Source organism: Argiope bruennichi, chromosome 6 (assembly GCF_947563725.1).
Source record: "Argiope bruennichi chromosome 6, qqArgBrue1.1, whole genome shotgun sequence".
NCBI classification, from domain to species: domain Eukaryota; kingdom Metazoa; phylum Arthropoda; class Arachnida; order Araneae; family Araneidae; genus Argiope; species Argiope bruennichi.
In genome coordinates, this window is record NC_079156.1 from 90,478,589 (window position 1) to 90,496,696 (window position 18,108).

At 28.8% G+C, this 18,108-nt stretch overlaps 2 protein-coding genes across 2 annotated transcripts in view; both read right to left on the reverse strand.

Moving 5' to 3' along the window:
- Window positions 1–2,984: 2,984 nt before the first annotated feature.
- On the reverse strand, window positions 2,985–6,615 carry LOC129972388 (N-alpha-acetyltransferase 40-like). Its single transcript, XM_056086512.1, has 2 exons — window positions 6,395–6,615; window positions 2,985–3,679 (listed from the first exon to the last, which is right to left on the reverse strand). Exon 2 carries the CDS (start codon window positions 3,670–3,672, stop codon window positions 3,013–3,015), a length of 660 nt encoding a protein of 219 aa, XP_055942487.1. The 5' UTR covers window positions 3,673–3,679; window positions 6,395–6,615; the 3' UTR covers window positions 2,985–3,012.
- Window positions 6,616–12,768: 6,153 nt separating this feature from the next.
- The window catches only part of LOC129972095 (TWiK family of potassium channels protein 7-like), a 51,984-nt gene continuing 46,644 nt past the window's right edge, over window positions 12,769–18,108 (reverse strand). The window contains exon 4 of the mRNA XM_056086076.1: window positions 12,769–15,321. Coding sequence (XP_055942051.1) covers window positions 14,886–15,321 — 436 coding nt within the window. The 3' untranslated portion in view covers window positions 12,769–14,885. The remainder of the gene's footprint in view (window positions 15,322–18,108) is intronic.

The following is an 18,108-nucleotide window of genomic DNA, read 5'->3' on the forward strand; positions in this document are numbered from 1 at the left end:
ATAATATTACTTTGAAAAATTAGAAAAGCATATACTCTTTATTTTATGATAAAATATTGATGCATCATTAGTAAGACTTTTATTTTATTCTTAAAACATTTAATTTCTATCTTTTTAGAACTATCTTTATTTAGAAAAATAATTGATTAATCATTTGGAAAAAGGCAGTTAATATGTTTTAATACAATATTGCATTTAATTTAACATTTATCAAAAAAATTAACACCATTTATTTAGGTATTAAAATTGCATTTCTATTGAAATTGCAAGAAAGCAATAGCAATTATAATTATTGCTTGGTTAATAATTACTTAATTAAATAGTTAACTTTTTCGAATGTCTACAGTATTTTTACCATCCTAAGTCTTTTTTTCTAATACTTCTTATGAGATAGTATAAATAATTGAAAAATAGAACATATATAAAGTTTGTATAAATACAAAATTAAAACCTTTAGAAAATGGGCAGCATTATACATACAGAATAAGAAAAATATATGAAAATAAAATATAATTTTTAAAAAAATCTATATTGGTTTTAATGAACAACTTTTTCTGCCACAGATTCTTTAGATTTGATAAAAACAGATAATTTTTCAAGTAATTGTAACAGTATTTTCACATGCACAGCCTATAAGTTATGTTGGACCATTATGAATTTGCATCAATTATCTAGGATAAAAGTAAAACAATAATAATCCACATACAGTACACTCCCGATTATCCGCGGAATTGGGTGGCGCGGCCGCCGCGGATAATCCGAAAAAAGCTAAAAACGGGTATAGCAAAAGAGAAAACAGTCATTCCAACTTTGAAAAATCGTTTTATGTACAATAAAACGTAAAATAAACAGTAGGAAATGTTTAACTAACGCTTAATATTTTAGTATATCACTCTAACCTAAAATGCATTTTGTTAATGAAAACAGAAAAGTGCTTTGTATTTACGAGAGGCATCAAGGATACACAGAAAAATTAATACATATGTACTGTTTTAATACTATAATGTATTATGTAATTACAAAAGCATAACTGTAAAACTACACCTTTTTGAAGAAATCAGTCATTTGTGTTTGCTTCTTGCTTTGGAAGCATTTTCTACTTTGCTTGGAAGCAAAAAAAAAACTTAGTGCCGCAGGCGCGGATAATCGGGAGTCTACTGTATTTGTTATGTGAGTAAATATTTATATTAAAAAAAAAAAAGTTTGTACTAAATCACTTCATCTATACTTATATAAAGCTCAATGTGTGTGTGTTGGCACTCTACAGGCCAGACCATTTGACCTATAGGTACCAAATTTGGTACATGTATACCTTGTAGGTTGGGAATGTGCACCTGGGGTTCCTTTTTTTTGAATTTTTAATTAGAATTTTAATTATTAATTAAAAACTAACTTTCCCGCCAAAAAAATCTTCCATTTTCCCCACCGCCAATAAAATCTTCCATTTTCTCCACCGCCAAGTAAGTAAGGCTTCAGTTTTTTTTTTTTTCTCCCAACAGTAATGAGGCTAGGTTTACCATTTTTCGACCGATTATTTCAAACGATTCTGTTTATTTTCTTAATGTTTGATGCATTTAAAATGAAACATTGTTAATTACTCGATCTTTCAGATTCATTCTGAAGTACTTTTGAATTAAAATAAAACAGAATAAAGGAAATTAAAAATTTCTAATCTGCGTAACGTTACCCCAACTGGCGTAGAAAAATTCACGCATATGTGTTACCGTAACTTTCGATGAAAATTCACGCATGCGTATTGTGTTCTGATTGTTTACAATTATCTGCGAATTTGATTTAAATTATTTTTAGGTTAGTTGTATGCTTTTGTAATTAAATTGCATTTATGTTAGTTATATATTTTTTGTATATGCTTATAGTTTTAAGTACATCGTTTTTTAAGTAGTGTTTTCAACCAATTATTTTAAACGATTCTTTTTATTTTCTTAGTGTTTGATGCAATTCAAAATTAAACATTGTTAATTAATAGACCTGCTCATGATGAATCTGAAAAAATTTTGTTGACAAATTTTTGAGATATTACATTAATTAAGAAAGATATTCTTTAGTGCCCATAAGGTTTAAATGCTCAGTGACTCTGTTTTCAGTAATCATATTAAAAAAAAATGCTTTGTTTCAGTAAAAAATATTATTAGATTAATTGCAGATTAATCATTTCCACTTTAATTTAAATCATAAATTCTACAGGAGCTAACAGAAAATTAGAGAGAAACAGATTACGTTATGACTGAAGGTCTTTATAATATAATGAGTGAATTGAAATTTGAAGTTTTAAAATATTTTAATGAAGAAACTATTAAAGTAGGAATTACATAAAATATTTAATTATTAAAATTTTAACGAGCATTAAGATTCGCGAAAAGGCTGGTAACCAAAGGCGGCTAATCTGTAATAAAATGAACTATTCAAAACATGAATGCTGGCATGATAAATGTACTTGGAGGCACTTGTTAAATAATTTATTCATTTTTTATTTAAAACATTTCCTGTTTTAATTTTAAAATCTATTACAATATGTAATTTTGGTGTTTTGAAATAAAAAAGGAATATAATTTCGAAGATAAGGAAAGCCCTAGAATTTTTTATACATTATTTTAAAGAAAGTTGGAATTATAAAATATAAATTATGTCTTGTATTAAATAAATTAACTAACTACTCTTTTCACTTAAACAAAATTCTCGTAATAAGAAAATAATTTACTTTTCCATCATTGCCTTATGTGTCAATCTGCCAATAACATTTCTAAGTTGTTCCGTCAATTAACATGTTTTTTTTTATCCCCTTGAAACCAAATACTGTATATAATATATTATATGATGCTCCTTTCTAACTTTAAAGAAAAAAATTAACACAGAAAAAAAAAATAGAATTCAGTTTTAAAAAAATGTTTATTTTATTTAATTATAAACCAAGGTTTACAAATTACTATTTAAAATCAAAATAAAAAAAATTATAAATATCCCAGTTATTATTATAAAAGGATATACAACATATTAACATTTAATTTTACTAATTTCTTCTTTGTCAATTGATTTTCTGAGAATAAGGTAACATTTCTCTTCTTCGTCATATGGGCATGATTCATCTCGTCCAAAACCAAGGGAATCTCTATAAAAATTGAGTCCAGCAGTATTATCTTTAAATACAGTTAAGAGAATTTTTACAAGTTTAAACTTGTATGCCAGTAAAGACAAAATATTCATTAAATGTTTTCCTAAACCTTTTCTCTGGATGTTGCTGCTAATCTGTAACTCATAGCAATATAATAATGGATAGTTAACTTCAACATCAAATCGAAAATGAGAAAATCCAACTATTTCATCATTAGAATCTTTGACAATCAAATATCTTGCATCTTTATCTGTAAGTTCTTCTGATTTGGCATCTTCATTCCATCCCCATTCACTGTTTTCATATAAATGTTGCATATTGGTCTTAAGTAGATTAAATATCTGTTTCAATTCAGTTGGTAACAAATCTGAAGAATTTTTATACTCTATTTTGAGATCTAAGCCATGCTTTTTGTATGTTGTCCATTCTGTTAAGGAAGATAAGAGATTAGTTGCTTCTTTAGCTGATTCCACCAAAGATGAAACTTGAGCTTTCTTTTCTTTCCTAGTCAATCTTGGTTTAGAACGTTGTTTGCCAGGCATACTGATCCTAAAAATTAAAAAAAAAAAAAAAAAATTATAAGATATATAAAGATATTTTAAACTCTAATTTCAATTTAATTAATTTCCAAGGTTTTATCTTAATTTAGCCCATAGTAACTTCATTCTAAAATATTCTCTTATTTTGTGATCTAATTCCACTTTCTCTACTTAATTAATTGAAGAGAAGCTTTATAAAATTGCTGAATCGGCTAAACGCCGACACATTCTCCCACTCCGCGTGAAGGGCTAGAAAAATGTCCAACAAGCACATTCTTTTTTAAAAGATTCCTGTATTTCCCTTACTTGTGATTGACATGCATCAGAAATCCCTATTAGAATCCTAATAATATATTAGCACTGTAAAAAAAATATTTTCCCTATCCATATCCCATGTTATATAAGACCAGGGATAAAATATTCAACAGCTTTTTCCTCATTCCTTTCTGTGAGCTCATTGCTTGTACATAATGCCTGCTTCTACAAAATGAAATAAAACGACATCACAAAATCGAAAGTCTTTTCACTGTCTTCAAAACTGCATTCTGCTTCGCATAAAATAAAGCTTACATATTAAAGTATCCCTTGTCTTATACGAATGATAGTGAAAATATTCTTTTACAGTGCTAATATATTATTAAAATTCCGATAGGTATTTCTGATACATGTCAATCACAAGTAAGGGAAATACAGGGATCTACCGTGTGAGAATGTGTCGGCGTTTAGCAGATTCAGCAATTTTATAAAGCTTCTCTTGAATTAATTAAGTAGAGAACGTGGAATTGGATCACGAAATAAGAGAATATTTTAGAATGAAGCTACTATGGGCTAAATAAGATAAAACCTTGGAAATTAATTAAATTGATATTAGAGTTTAAAATATCTTTAGATATATATATAAAACAATTAGAGCAGTTTTTAAAAATAAAAACATCAATTTTTAGTACTAATGTTTTATACTTTTGTTTAAATTTATTATTTGTATAAGAAAAGCTTTGTGTTAACCGCTCCCAATTATTGACTTATTATTAATATATTAATAATAAGTCATTATATTAGCAGTTATAATCTTAACTTTTTAATTATATGGCCACGTTCAAAAAATGTATAACTATTAATTATAGGTACAAATATCTTATTATAGCAAAATGCATTTTCATGTAATAGTTATTACAATTTCAACTTAAGTATTTTTATATCAGTACAATGCATCAACCATAGTTTAAAAGACCAAATGTAAAATAATGAAGTGAATTAGAGGATTGTTGCCTTTACATCATTTAAAAAGTTCTTTTATTATGCAACTTATAAATAACATGCCTTTTCTCACCAAAGAACTCGTATAAAAAGTAAGATAGAGATTAAATTATTTATAGAGAATGCATGTGATACATTTATGATTTTTTAGAAAATACAAGAATAAAATTTAAATTGATTCTAACAATGAAATGAAATTATGGCGATTAAAAAGATCAAAACATCAATTTATAGGAGACCTAGAACACAAATTTTTGGTAAAAAGGTATTAAGATTTCTGATTCCAAGAATATAAAGAACTCTTATAAACAAAATGCATAAAATTATCAATTTATGACACCTATACTTATATGCACATATTATACACACTATTCTGTTATAAATAATTTATCATACATAGCCATATATGAGAAATAAAAGAAGCAGAAGTTTACCTTTAAAAGTACAATACAGTATTTCAATAAAGTTTGAATGCAAGAACAATCCAGAGGTTAGCATAAAAAAGAATTATAGGAAGTAAGTTACAAAACTCTGCTAGTAGGAAAGTTCAGAATAAAATTTTTACCATGCTAGTATAAGAAAAATTATCTGTATAAACAATTCGTTGTGATAAACTTAGGTTGATTTTTATTTTTTTTACAAAGAAATTAAATGGACTCATTTGAATATGATTCAAGTATGAGATATCCATATTTAACAACAGATTACATCACAATCTTTTTAAAAAAGCAAATGAATGTATTGCCCTATAATGCATTGTCAAAACATGACCACCTTAAAATGCAATAAAAATACTTCATACTAACGAGATAAAAAATTGAATACATGATATAGGATGTTAATTAAATTTTTTTAAAACTACAACATAAACAGATGCCAGAATCATTTAGATCTGCAAATATAGTAATAATGCAAATAAAATTTATGAATTAATGATCATCTTTATTAATAATAATGATTTTTTCATAAATTATATTAATAATATTTTTTTAAACTTTATATATCACTGTATATTGAATCCATAATTTTTTTTTCTATTCAGTATAAACAATAATTCATCAGAAATAATATGTACTGGCTTAATATCATAAAATAAATGCCAAATAATGAATATGTTTCTAAGTTGAATATTAATACAATATAATAAAATAAATTTATCATCTCACTATCATTATTCTTCCTTAAAATAGTTGCTAAAATATGAGTTCTGAAAAACTGACATTCAAATAATAAAACAAATATTTCAACAAAAAAATATTTTTATAATCAAAACAAATTAATTATTTATTTATAAGTTATCCTTTAAAAACCCTTAAAATACATATCTAAGAAATTATCACTAAGAAATTATTTTATCCTCTCTGCTAAATTATAGTCATGTACTAAATGATAAAGCGAGAGAATTTACATTGTATAGTAAATTGATGATCAATAATTTTCAAATTACAGCATAAAAATCATAACTTACAAAAAGAATATAACAAATTATCTGCTTTGCAATGTTGTAGAAAGGGTTCCTTTTTTTCACAATAAGTTATTTAATTTAAATTGCATAAATTGTCGGAATTATGTTTATCGAAAGAACTCAATTCCAAAACGAAATTTATCTAAAAGCGGGAAATGTATTTTAGCGCCAAATTCCACCTTTTAGTGTTTTTGTTATTGTATTGTGATGTCAGATTCACTGGGAATTGCTAGAGAAAGGAAGTAAAATGCATGATGCGCATGCGTATGTGCATGCGTATGCGCATGCACAGAAGAGTCTATATTCAGATATTTTTAGCAAGGTATTTGATTAGAATCACGTTCTACTATTGGTCAAAATCAGACAGTAATTGTTTTGTTCGCAGACTTTGTATTGGTCAAAATAAGACAGTAATAGTTCACAGAACTTGGTTCAAAATGAAGAAATGCTACGTGCACAAGATACATAAAAGATTTCGGTTCTTTAATTAATCAATTAAACGATATTTGATATACATAAAAACAAAAGGATATTTCAGAAAAATGGAAAGAAGAATTTATTCCATCTAACAAACATAAAATAATTGTTTACAATTTATTCACAATATTCAAACGTTTTTGTTTATAACATTTACATAACGTTATAACAAGTTATTACCCAGGCCAAACAGTGAATTTTCTTGCTTTTTATTTAGCTTGATTTATTTTATATAAGTACGAATCAATGTTTCCTTCATTTCCTGATGTGCTGCAATTTTTAAATTTAGAACATCTATTAATTTTTGATGACAATACTCTATTTTGATAATTTCCTATCTTATTCATTAATTTAATCATTAAAATAATTACATTTTGAATTACATTCCAGTATCGCCATTTGATAATGAATTTCGATTTTAAGGATTTAAAGATTCTATTATGTTTATCCACTATCTACCAATAAGTATATGGGCACCCATGCAAATGAGGATATCTAGGGTCCTGATCTACGTGATGGCCTCTACACTTATATATCGTGTAAGAAACATCATTGGCATTAGTAGTATGCAAGATGAGACAAAATTCGGAACTATCAAAGTTGAAAATAAATAAATAAACAGCATGATTGTTGAGTAGCGTAGAAATGGCTGATCCATAAGGGATATACCTAGTGAGTTAAATATTCCAAAACCAACAGTGGCTTTTGTCATAAAGCGTGAATCTGAATGAGGATTGTCAGAATGTGCGTCGAGCCGGCAGACCCACGTAACTTAAAGACCGAAGAGTGCTTTCAAAGAAATTCGAGAAAAACCGCGCGCATCAAACGGTGGCCCACAACCTCAAGGAGTTCCAACGAGCACACGGGACTGTTGTTTCGGTAAATACCATCCGCAGGAAGCACATTTTCATGGCTACTATGGTCGTACTGCCGCCCATAAATCTTTCGTTACAAAATCCACTCGCGTTGTTCGGTTGAGGTGGTACAAGGCACGTCAAAACTGGAACCTAAATGTGTGGAAACGGGTTCTCTGGAGTGATGAATCAATGTTAAATTTCTGGGAGTAGTCAATTGCAGAGTCTGTGTTTGGCGTATGCACGGAGAACGCCTTTTGCCAGAATGCATTATGTTTACTGTAAAGTTTGGAGGAGGTGGAATTATAGTTTAGGAATGTTTCTTGTTGTATGGCCTTGGACCCTTAATGTCAATTCATGATAAGGTAAACGTCGACTCCTACTACACTATTCTAGACAACAATTGCTTTCTACGCTTTGGCTATTTTACTGATTGGAGCCTTATTATTTTCAAGACAAAGCCACATTATTATATTATGACAATGGCATTTGTCATGTTGCGTGGTCTACCATGGATTGGTATGGTGACAATGGGGTGAACCGACTGGACTGGCTTTCCCGGAGTCCAGATTTGAATCCTACAGAAATCTTATGGGATGAGTCGTATCGCCAAATTAAGGGTGCAATGACAGTACAAATTCGGTGAAAGAACTTGCGTGTCTTCTCTAAGCTGAGATGAAGAAAATACCGCTGTCCATCATCCAAACGCTTGTGAGAAGCATTCCGCAGAGGATTAAGACTGACTGTTATTGCTTCAGTTGGAGACTCGACCAACTATTGAACACGAATAAATTATTTATTTTTTATCGCAAGTATCCAACTTACTTATTGGTAGATAGTGTAGTAATGAATGCTAAATGCAGAAAATAAATTAAAAATTTACTATTATTTTTATAAATTTTTAATACGATTTCGATAAATAATTTTAAAATATTTTGGAAAAAAATCTTTGAAATGCTTATTATTTGAAATAAGTAATATCGCTTGCTACTTGTAAAATTGTTTCTTTCAAAAAGTAGCATGCGATATTTGAAATATAAACAAGCTGTGGATTGGAAGATATGTTTTGCGCTTTTCAAAGAGAAATATTCATATTCCATCATTCAAAAACTTTGTGGAATGTCTGGTATTAAAATTTTTGAATACAAAATAAATATTATTAATCGGAAAACGAAAAATGTCAAACATTCCTTACAAAGAAGACTCTGGGTGAATACCCCCACCCAATAAATGACCAGATTTCAAATATTTCTAAAGTGAAATCTTTGATAAAATACAAGATAACTGTATGATCATAAATCAATTAATTGCAAAGTCGTTAAATACATCTGTAGCAGCAGTAAATAAGACAAGATTTATAGCTTAAAAATGCCAAACAACATAATGTTCCCAAGCTTTCGCTGGCGCATATGGTTCAATGCAGAAAATTTTGCAGAAACATGTATGAAAACTATTCAACAGGATATTGCAATATTTTGTAAAATTTGCCTTTGCTTAAATATTTAAAAAAAATTGATCTTTTTACGATTCTGAACAAAGAGAATATTATAAAAACGTGATTTCGTGAATGAAAAGAAATTTTCAGTGAGATTGCCGCATGATTCTTCAACAATAAGAAATTAATATGAGAAGAACACGTACTATAAAGAGAAAATTTTATGTTCGATATTTACAGCAGAAATTTCGTTACTTTATTCCAATGAGTCCCAGAAATTTTGGAAGGGTGGAGAAAGAGTTCACGGAACCCGAATGAGGACATCCAGTAACTCCTCGCCAATTCATACACGGAGTATTGGGAAATCGATGATGAACTTTCATGCGCTAGAAAAAGGAGTAATCCTCCCCTCCCCTTCCTAACGCCATCGAGTTATTGGAGAGAAATGCTAAATTACTAGGTGAATTGCGGAAACGCATTCAGGTACAGGACATCGTGGAAAAAAGGTCAAATGATCCGAGATGCTAGACCAAGCAGAAAGGGCGAATATAAATATTGGCTATAAGGTGAGTAGAAGAATTTTTTGTTGTGCATTTTTTCTAATTTTTATGATGCTGCAGGCCATAGAGAATTTTTCCACGTTGGTAATAATACGATTAAGATTTACAGTTATGCAGTTACATTTTAGTTAGAGATAATGCTGATAACCTCAATTATGAATCGAATGATAATTGTATCCAAGTTGATGACAACGAATCACCTAAGGTCTGTGTATGGGGAACTAATGATATCGTTAAGAATAATAATTGTCTAATGACCAATTCCTAAGCTTTGAAGTAGTTCTAAATACCCCTCCTTGAAAATTGCAATGACAGTCCATGTGCTTAAGGGGTTCATATACAATAGAGGTCCTCAGTTATATAATAGTTATAAAGCAAATGTATGTTCGGACATCCTTTGAGTATTTTCAGAAAACCTCAGTCCCTGAAACCCAACTGGATGCACATTTGTAACAAACAAATTACGTTCTAAGAGTATTCAATCAATCACATTGAATGAAAGGATGGAGAGATTGACAGTGATATACAATGTGGGCAGACGCCGTGGCCGTGTTGTACAGGTGTTTGCAGCTTTTCCGCATTGATAGTTAAATAATTAAACTTTTTTTTATCCAATGAGTCTCCTGAATCTTGATTGTCTTTTGCTTACTCATTTATGATATTCAAAATCATACGCCCATCTTGGACGAAACATAACATTTGTGATATTATACAACAAATTTAAGTTATTAAATATTTAAATATTTCGAGTGCCGCTAACAAAGAGCGAACTGGGTCTCATTGCACAAGTTGGAGGGGAGGGGGGGGGGGGAGAACGGCTACGCCGAAATAAGAAAAAAGCTACTCACTCTCCAACTGCATATACTTAGGAAATACATGCAGCGCTATCTACAGACATCATTAATTAAGATCTTTAGAGAATAAATAATTATATAAACAAGAAATAATTACAAATAAAGTTACATTAGCAAATGTCTAGACCAAATTTAGTAATTCTGGTTAAAAATCTTTTCTGTAGATCATAGGCAAACATACATAATTTCATTTTTATTAGTATCAAAGATAGCATTTAGGAATGCTGAAAAATATATATTCATTCTAATATGTATAGCTAATAAAAGGTTTAACAACTTGAAGTAAAATGCTGTAGTCCATCAAAAGGGGGGTGAGTAATACATTGTTATGAAAATATGCTTTTACTTTTTCAAACGGAATTTAAAGAGGAAGATGCATCCGCCAAATTCTGATCAGCTTTCTAAAATAATTCATTATATTTCAGAAGTTATAAAAAAAAAGAAAGAAATGTCCGATGTAATCAAGAAATAAAATAAAATAAAATTCGAATAATCCAGTGTATAGATCATTCAAATCAATATTAGGTGCAATGGCGACTTGTCCATTAGAGCTACAGAGCAGCATTACGTCCTGAACTTATTTTTAAATCACTTTCTCATTATGAGAGCTCGATGATCAACGAAATGGGAAAAAAAAGTAATAAAGACATAAAAATAAGACCGGAAATGAAAAACAAAACGAGCAAAAGTAACGAGACGTGGCGATTCGTCGTGCAACCTATGAAAGTCTATTCTGCACATAATTGATTGGTTGATATAAAGAAAAAAATAACCTTTTTGTATCTTTATGTTTAAAGGCACACTGGTGCTATAATCAAACTACATTCGAAGTATAGTGTTACTAATTTCTTAATTTTTTAGAAATTCGTCTTAGATCTTAATGTTTTTTTTTCCTCGCTCTCTCTCTCATTGGATGTTTATGAACTTTGGTTTTGATATTGAACCTTGACCAAAATACATTCGCTTTATTGGATATTTATTTTTTTTGTTAGATGTTCATTGTTTTTGTCTTCGGAAAAAAAAAATTCGCAAGTAATTTTTTAAAATGCTCTTCAGATGAAAATGTTTATGTGGAATCTATTATTATTACTTATTACATATAGAAATGATGAATGTTGTAAATCATTTATCATACATTTTATTTGATTTTTAGATTAGTCTTATCGAGCTGATTAAACGAAGATAAAAGTGTATGTATGTGTGTACCTCAGATACTTTTATTTATTGAATAATGCCTTCAACATTCATTTAATTTTAATTGCTAAAATTACAAGGAATTTATATAATATACTATTTATTTAATATTTTAAAAATACAACAAACTTTATTTGCGGATTTGAAAATAAAAGTTTTGAACTACTTATGGGTAATTTTTTTTTCTTTTTAAATTACAATTTTTAAAAAAATATTTTTTGCTGCACTAGTAATTTCTAAAGTGACGAGTAGCCATTGGATAGGTAGGCCGTCTCCATTCTAATGAATGTAAACTTGTGATTCAAAATTCAGCACTGTAAGAAACCAAGGTTCTTCTGTCATTTTTCTGTTTGAATTAAGAATAAATTGTAAGTTGCTTTTCTGCTTTTACAGATGTGTTCCATAATCTCTACAAGTTAAAATCAAGAGTTTTAAAGCATCCTGTGTACTGTACATTACACATTAGTTGTATTAAAAATATCTCACTCAAAGTATTATTCGCAAAAGATGCACTTACTGTACATACCATATTAATACAAGATATTGTATAAAATCTCTAAATTTCACTCGATGTTTCAAACCCTATGCTCATGAAGATATCGTATAATATTGGTTATCATAAAAATCTCTCAAATTCATTCGATGTTTCAAATCCTATGCAAATAAGATATCATATAATGTATAGTGTATGTTGGCAATCGTATATTGTATCTTTGTGCTAATAGAATAAGAAAGGAAAATGCCGAATTTGTCATACTCTATATTATATCTATTTTCAATGTTCCTTTTAACTTAATTTTTACCAAGTTTAAAATTCGTTAAAAGCAGAAAGAAAATAGTTCCAATTAAAATATACCGACAATTTTATCAACATGATTTTATTATAACCAAAAGACATAAACTGTACATAAATCAACAAACAAAGCATTGTAAAAAGAGACTGCAACAGTTATAGTTACACACAATCCGAAAAGGAAGTTTTACAATTCTTAAACAGCTTAAATCTATTCTGCATTGCCAACACATAAATTAATTTTGAAGAAAAGCGCAATGAGAAATGTAAATGCTAATCAGTTGGGTCAGAATGGTCGTCAAACACCTACTTGAATACATTGTCAATACTTAGTTAATACATTCCAAAAAAACGGCTATTATGTCCCATTCTATTGGTTTTCCAAATGACCAGACGACCCACTGGAAGTTGTATTTCTAATGAATGTCCCTGGGATTTAATGACTATCAATAAATCCCAGGGACAAAAATTTCAAAGAATTGGATCATCCTTGCCAAATGCAGTATTTACTTATGGGCAATTTTATGTAACCGTTTCAAGATAACTAAATTTCTCAATTTCCTTTTTTTCAACTATCAAAAATAATTTTAAAAAAATCTAGTTGAACGCAATTTGGCTTAAAGTTGTGTTTAAAAAGTATTATTGTGAAGTGAGGAATAATGGAGGAAAATCGGAATAAATAAATAAATTTCATACTAATCTTGAATACCCTCATTCGCGATCGCTCTCTATGCTTCTTTGAATTATTTAGAAAGCCAATAAGCACTTTTCATGTTCACCACATAATAAATATACTACACATTGTACATTTAAAAGTTTAATGTGAAAGTCATGTTTGAATTTGTTTGGTATAGTCTTCAACTGTATATCCTTTCACAAGAATAAACTGACATTGCTCTTTCGTATAAAGATTTCTGAACCTTCAAATCGGAATATCAGTCAAAATAACCCATAAGGAACATTTTAAGTTAATTGTTGTAACGTTTTAATATTTTGATTATAAATCTATAATAAGGATTCATTCCTGCAGATACAGATTACGAGACTAAGAGCGTAGATATTATTTGTAAAGAATACTATATATTAGTTCAAAACCTACAAATAATAGACCTACACGCAATGTTAAATTCATGAGTACAGTCTACAAATAATCATTTCAGTCGAAACGTTAAGGAAAAAGTCTACCACAGACTGAATATGACTGAATCTATAAATAAAAAAATTCTTAGCAAACCAAATGTTCTTTATTTAAATAACATATCCATCATCGATGGATGCAATTTTATTTATGTAGATGAATATATTCTTCATTTCAACAGAATTTATTTTTGCTAACAATTCAGAGATTGATTAGATAGTTTTGATCTAAGCTTTTTTTTTCCCTCTTTTTTTCTGTAGCATTAAAATTTTCAGTTACAGGTAGATGGCTAATCATTGCAGATTACATTCTGAACATGAACTGTAGAAATAAACATGAATATCAACTAAAATACCTTTCTTGGGTTTTAATAATCGATTAAAACAAGCACTTAATCATTTATTAGAGCCCTGTTATAAAAATAATTTATTTATTTATATACAAATCAATATTGTATTCTTTGAATTCATTATCGATCATTTTTATATAAAATTATTTGAAAATGGTTAATTCATTGCTGCTATTTTTGTATTTTTGTCGAATAGGGAATGAGGCGACGGGTTGTTGAAAAACCTTGTAAGGGTACTTCAAAATTTACGGAATGAGCATTTTTATATAATATTTCTACCTTCAAAATTATTTAAAAAGTAAAACTATTGTGTTGTATTCTTAATAAAAAGACTTTACAATTTACTTCTCAAAATGACAAAGAATTTTGGAATACAAAGCACCATAAAGAAAAATAAACAAACTAAGGTATTCTTTGATGCTTGAAAGCATGATTTGACTTAATTCTAAGACAGTTTCAGAATTTAAATTCAATTTCGAATTTTTAATTGGTTTATAATTAACATTCACTTAATCGCCAAAATACTCTAAATTTTTTATAAAAATAATAATTTAAAATCATAAATCTTGATTTTTAATTGACACTATATTGATCAGATCACAATTTCGTATAACTAACCATAAATATGTTGCTTAGCTTGCATGAAATTTGAAACAAAAAGCATGCAATTATCATTATAACAGACGTTTTGTAATGCATGTCTGTATAGATGAATGTATTTTTATTTGAGGTGAGAACTTTCGAATCACCATTGTAGTTTTTCAAATACCTTCTATGGATAATAGACATACTGCTACTCCAGTCATAAAACAAATGAATATTTAGCTTAAGCAAAAGTTCTTAATCATCTTCATCGTCAGAAACGATACCAATTCTTTTGCCGACACATCTGATGGATCTGGTAACTTCTTCTTGTACCAAATTGAAAGACATGGCCAGTAGAGCCATTCCGAACAATAGGTACAGGGAGCACAGACCCAAGGTTAACTGATTGTCATCAGAAATGACGGCTGTTCCAGGTACTAGGTCACCAAATCCTATAGTCGTTAAAGTCACAAAACAGAAGTACGAGCTGTCCAAAAAATTCCACTTTTCCCAGAAAGTGAAAAGGACAGCACCACCGCAGATATAGCTGATGACTAGGGCAAAGCACAACCACATGGGTACGCTCACTTCCTCCTCATCGCCTTGTTCGGTAGAGAGGACACTGAGAGATTCATCATCCGCCATGTTACCGTCAATGTCCGAATATCGGGAATCTTTCTTCCAACTGTATCTGAAAAGAATTAGAATTATTTAAATAATTCATTCCATAGTGAATCAAAAAGTAATTTCAACTAATAATAAAAATTAATGATTGAGCATTTCTATTCGCATTTTACAGAATAGACCGTTAAACAAACAAAAACAAAATTTCTTGGTTATAGTTTCAGAATTTTTCTTTTCTCGCTGCAGTGACAAATCGATCTTTTGCATCGCTTCCTCCTAGATAAGTCAGTTTCATGGAGTGGTTCAACATTTTTCTATTTTTTGGAAAATACGTGCACGTTATACTGGATTCTGTATGGAATTATTTCCATATTAGTTTTGTCTACAAAAAAGGAAACAAAATTTATATTTTAAAGTTTTTTTTTTAGTGTTTTGTATAATTTTTTATTATTTGGCATATAATTGAGCAATTCAATGGTTTTGGAATAGTCATTTGAGTAGGAAAGTTTAACCAACAATGCAGCCGAAGATTGCCTTGAGAAGCACTTAGTATTTTTTCATCTTCGTTTCTAGCAGCTAGATAAATGTTAGTGACATGGCAGATGATTTGCATATAAATTCAACAAATTTTATTCAATGTTTATTTTTAAACATATATAACAATAATTTTTAAACAAAATTTAGTTACAGTTGATTATAATAATTTAAAATGACAATATTATATTATTAATTTAATCTGTCCAAATAAATTATTAGACAATTACTCGTCACTCTTCCTGCCGTCGTTCAGTCAATCAAGGGAAGGGGAGGATATATATATATATAAAATATTATTAAAAACTTTTTCGGTTTTTCCCCCTTCTCTTTTTGGTTTATTTTTAAGTAGAATGAAAATTTTTACACATTTTCTTGGTCAATTTAGCATTTGTACTTATTTTGCTTTTAAATATGTTGCAGACAATGTGTGAAATGGCGGTATTGTATAGAATATCTAAAAATTTTTAGGCAAAATTTGAAACATGAGACTTATTTAAATGTTATATATTTTCTTTAGACATTGAGCAATACCTGAGCATTCCGTAGAATAAAGGCTTTTTATGCAAAGCATGAAAAGAAAGAAAATTTTTATTTAAAGATATTTCATTAAACAGATGTAAAAATGCTATTTAGAAAAAAAAATAAACAAGTTCCATTAATTTTTTTAAAAATTTAGAACATGTAGAGGAAGGTGAAAATTATACAAAACAAAGTTTATATCTTTCTTATTAAATGAAATAAGATAAAATAAAATTTGAATTTACTTGTTGCCTCAAGAAAGGAGATTTTTTTTTCTCGCAAATAAAGTGCAAACTGAATAGGATAGCGTTAAAAGCCACGTGCTTTGCCATGCGATATTTAAAATGAATTGACAATGTCTTTCGCACTTCACAAGATTTTCCAATTAGGATTATACAAAATGCCTTTACAAAATGTGCGAAACTTTAATTGTTTTCTGCTTTGCTTAAAAATAACAAGAGTTTCTATAGAATACCAAATTTTAAATTTCATCGGTTATTGATGTACTGATTCTACCACTTTTACGTATTCTTGAATAAAAGAATGGAAATATTTCTCTATTCTTTACTACCGAAATAGAACTTTCTAGAAATTGTTTATTTAATAACAACTTTTTCGTAATTGCAGAAAACTTTAAATCAATGCCGAATGAGGATATAACGTATGACTAAATAATTCCAGAAAACAATTGTTCCAAATAATTCCAAACAATTGTTTACGCATTTTAATAAAACTGATTTGAAAGCGTTGGAAACAGACTTTATAGAGCACTTTTACTGAATTTTTGACTCTTGGAATTTTAAGCACCTTCAATATCTAATCAAATCAAATTCGAATCATCAAATGACAAATTTTAAATTCGACGCTCAATTCTACCAATGCTTTTAATATATATCACGGAATCTGTAAAAGTCTATTTAATGGAGAGTATACAAATCATTAAATGAAGTGTATAAATGTAAGTTACGATAAATTTCGGGAATTTCATCAATTCATTGATTGGCAACAGTACATTTTCATTTGCATACGCATTTGATGCCTATTATGTTTTTTGAAATCTTCACTTTGATACCTTGTCTCTAAAACAAGCATCCAGAAATTTTTTCCACCCGCCATCGTTTTCTAGGAGAAGAAACCTTTCCTATTAGGGAAACTTTGCCGAGATTAAAGTTTTGGAAAAATAAATAAGGAAACATCAATTAATGGCAATTAAAAGAAAATACACTTGAAAAGTATTGCTTCGATCATTTTAATAAAATGTTTGAAATTGGGATTGCTTCCTTATAAATGTTGAACAATCTACGAAAAATCCTTGAGTGAGTTTCCGCGATCCGGTTATTTTGCACATTCTCTCACTTAGAGTCATGCATCAAAGTTTAAGAAGCTTTGCCTTGAGAAGAAATTTCCACTGTTCAATTCAGAGCACCATTTCGGATGGACCAATTTAGAACAAAAGTTTTATAAAGTAAAGACAGTTTTCTTCAATGTTTCCAAATTGGCACTCTTTTGGACTCATAAATATGTGTTTTGATTTAAATTAGAAATTAAAGTTTCCAATAAACCAACTAGTTAAAAAATAATTGCGGGAAACCAAATTTGGGCGGAAAGAGGAAGAAAGAAGTTAAGAGAAAATAAATAATATTTGTAAATTCCTTTTTGAAAAATCAGCTGACTTATTTTTGACATAAACGATTGGACAAAGGTTTTTTTAAAATAATTATCACCAAAAAAGCTAGAAATAATTATTTAAATTAGATGATGAGGAAATTTAAATATTATGAATACAAGCATGATTTAG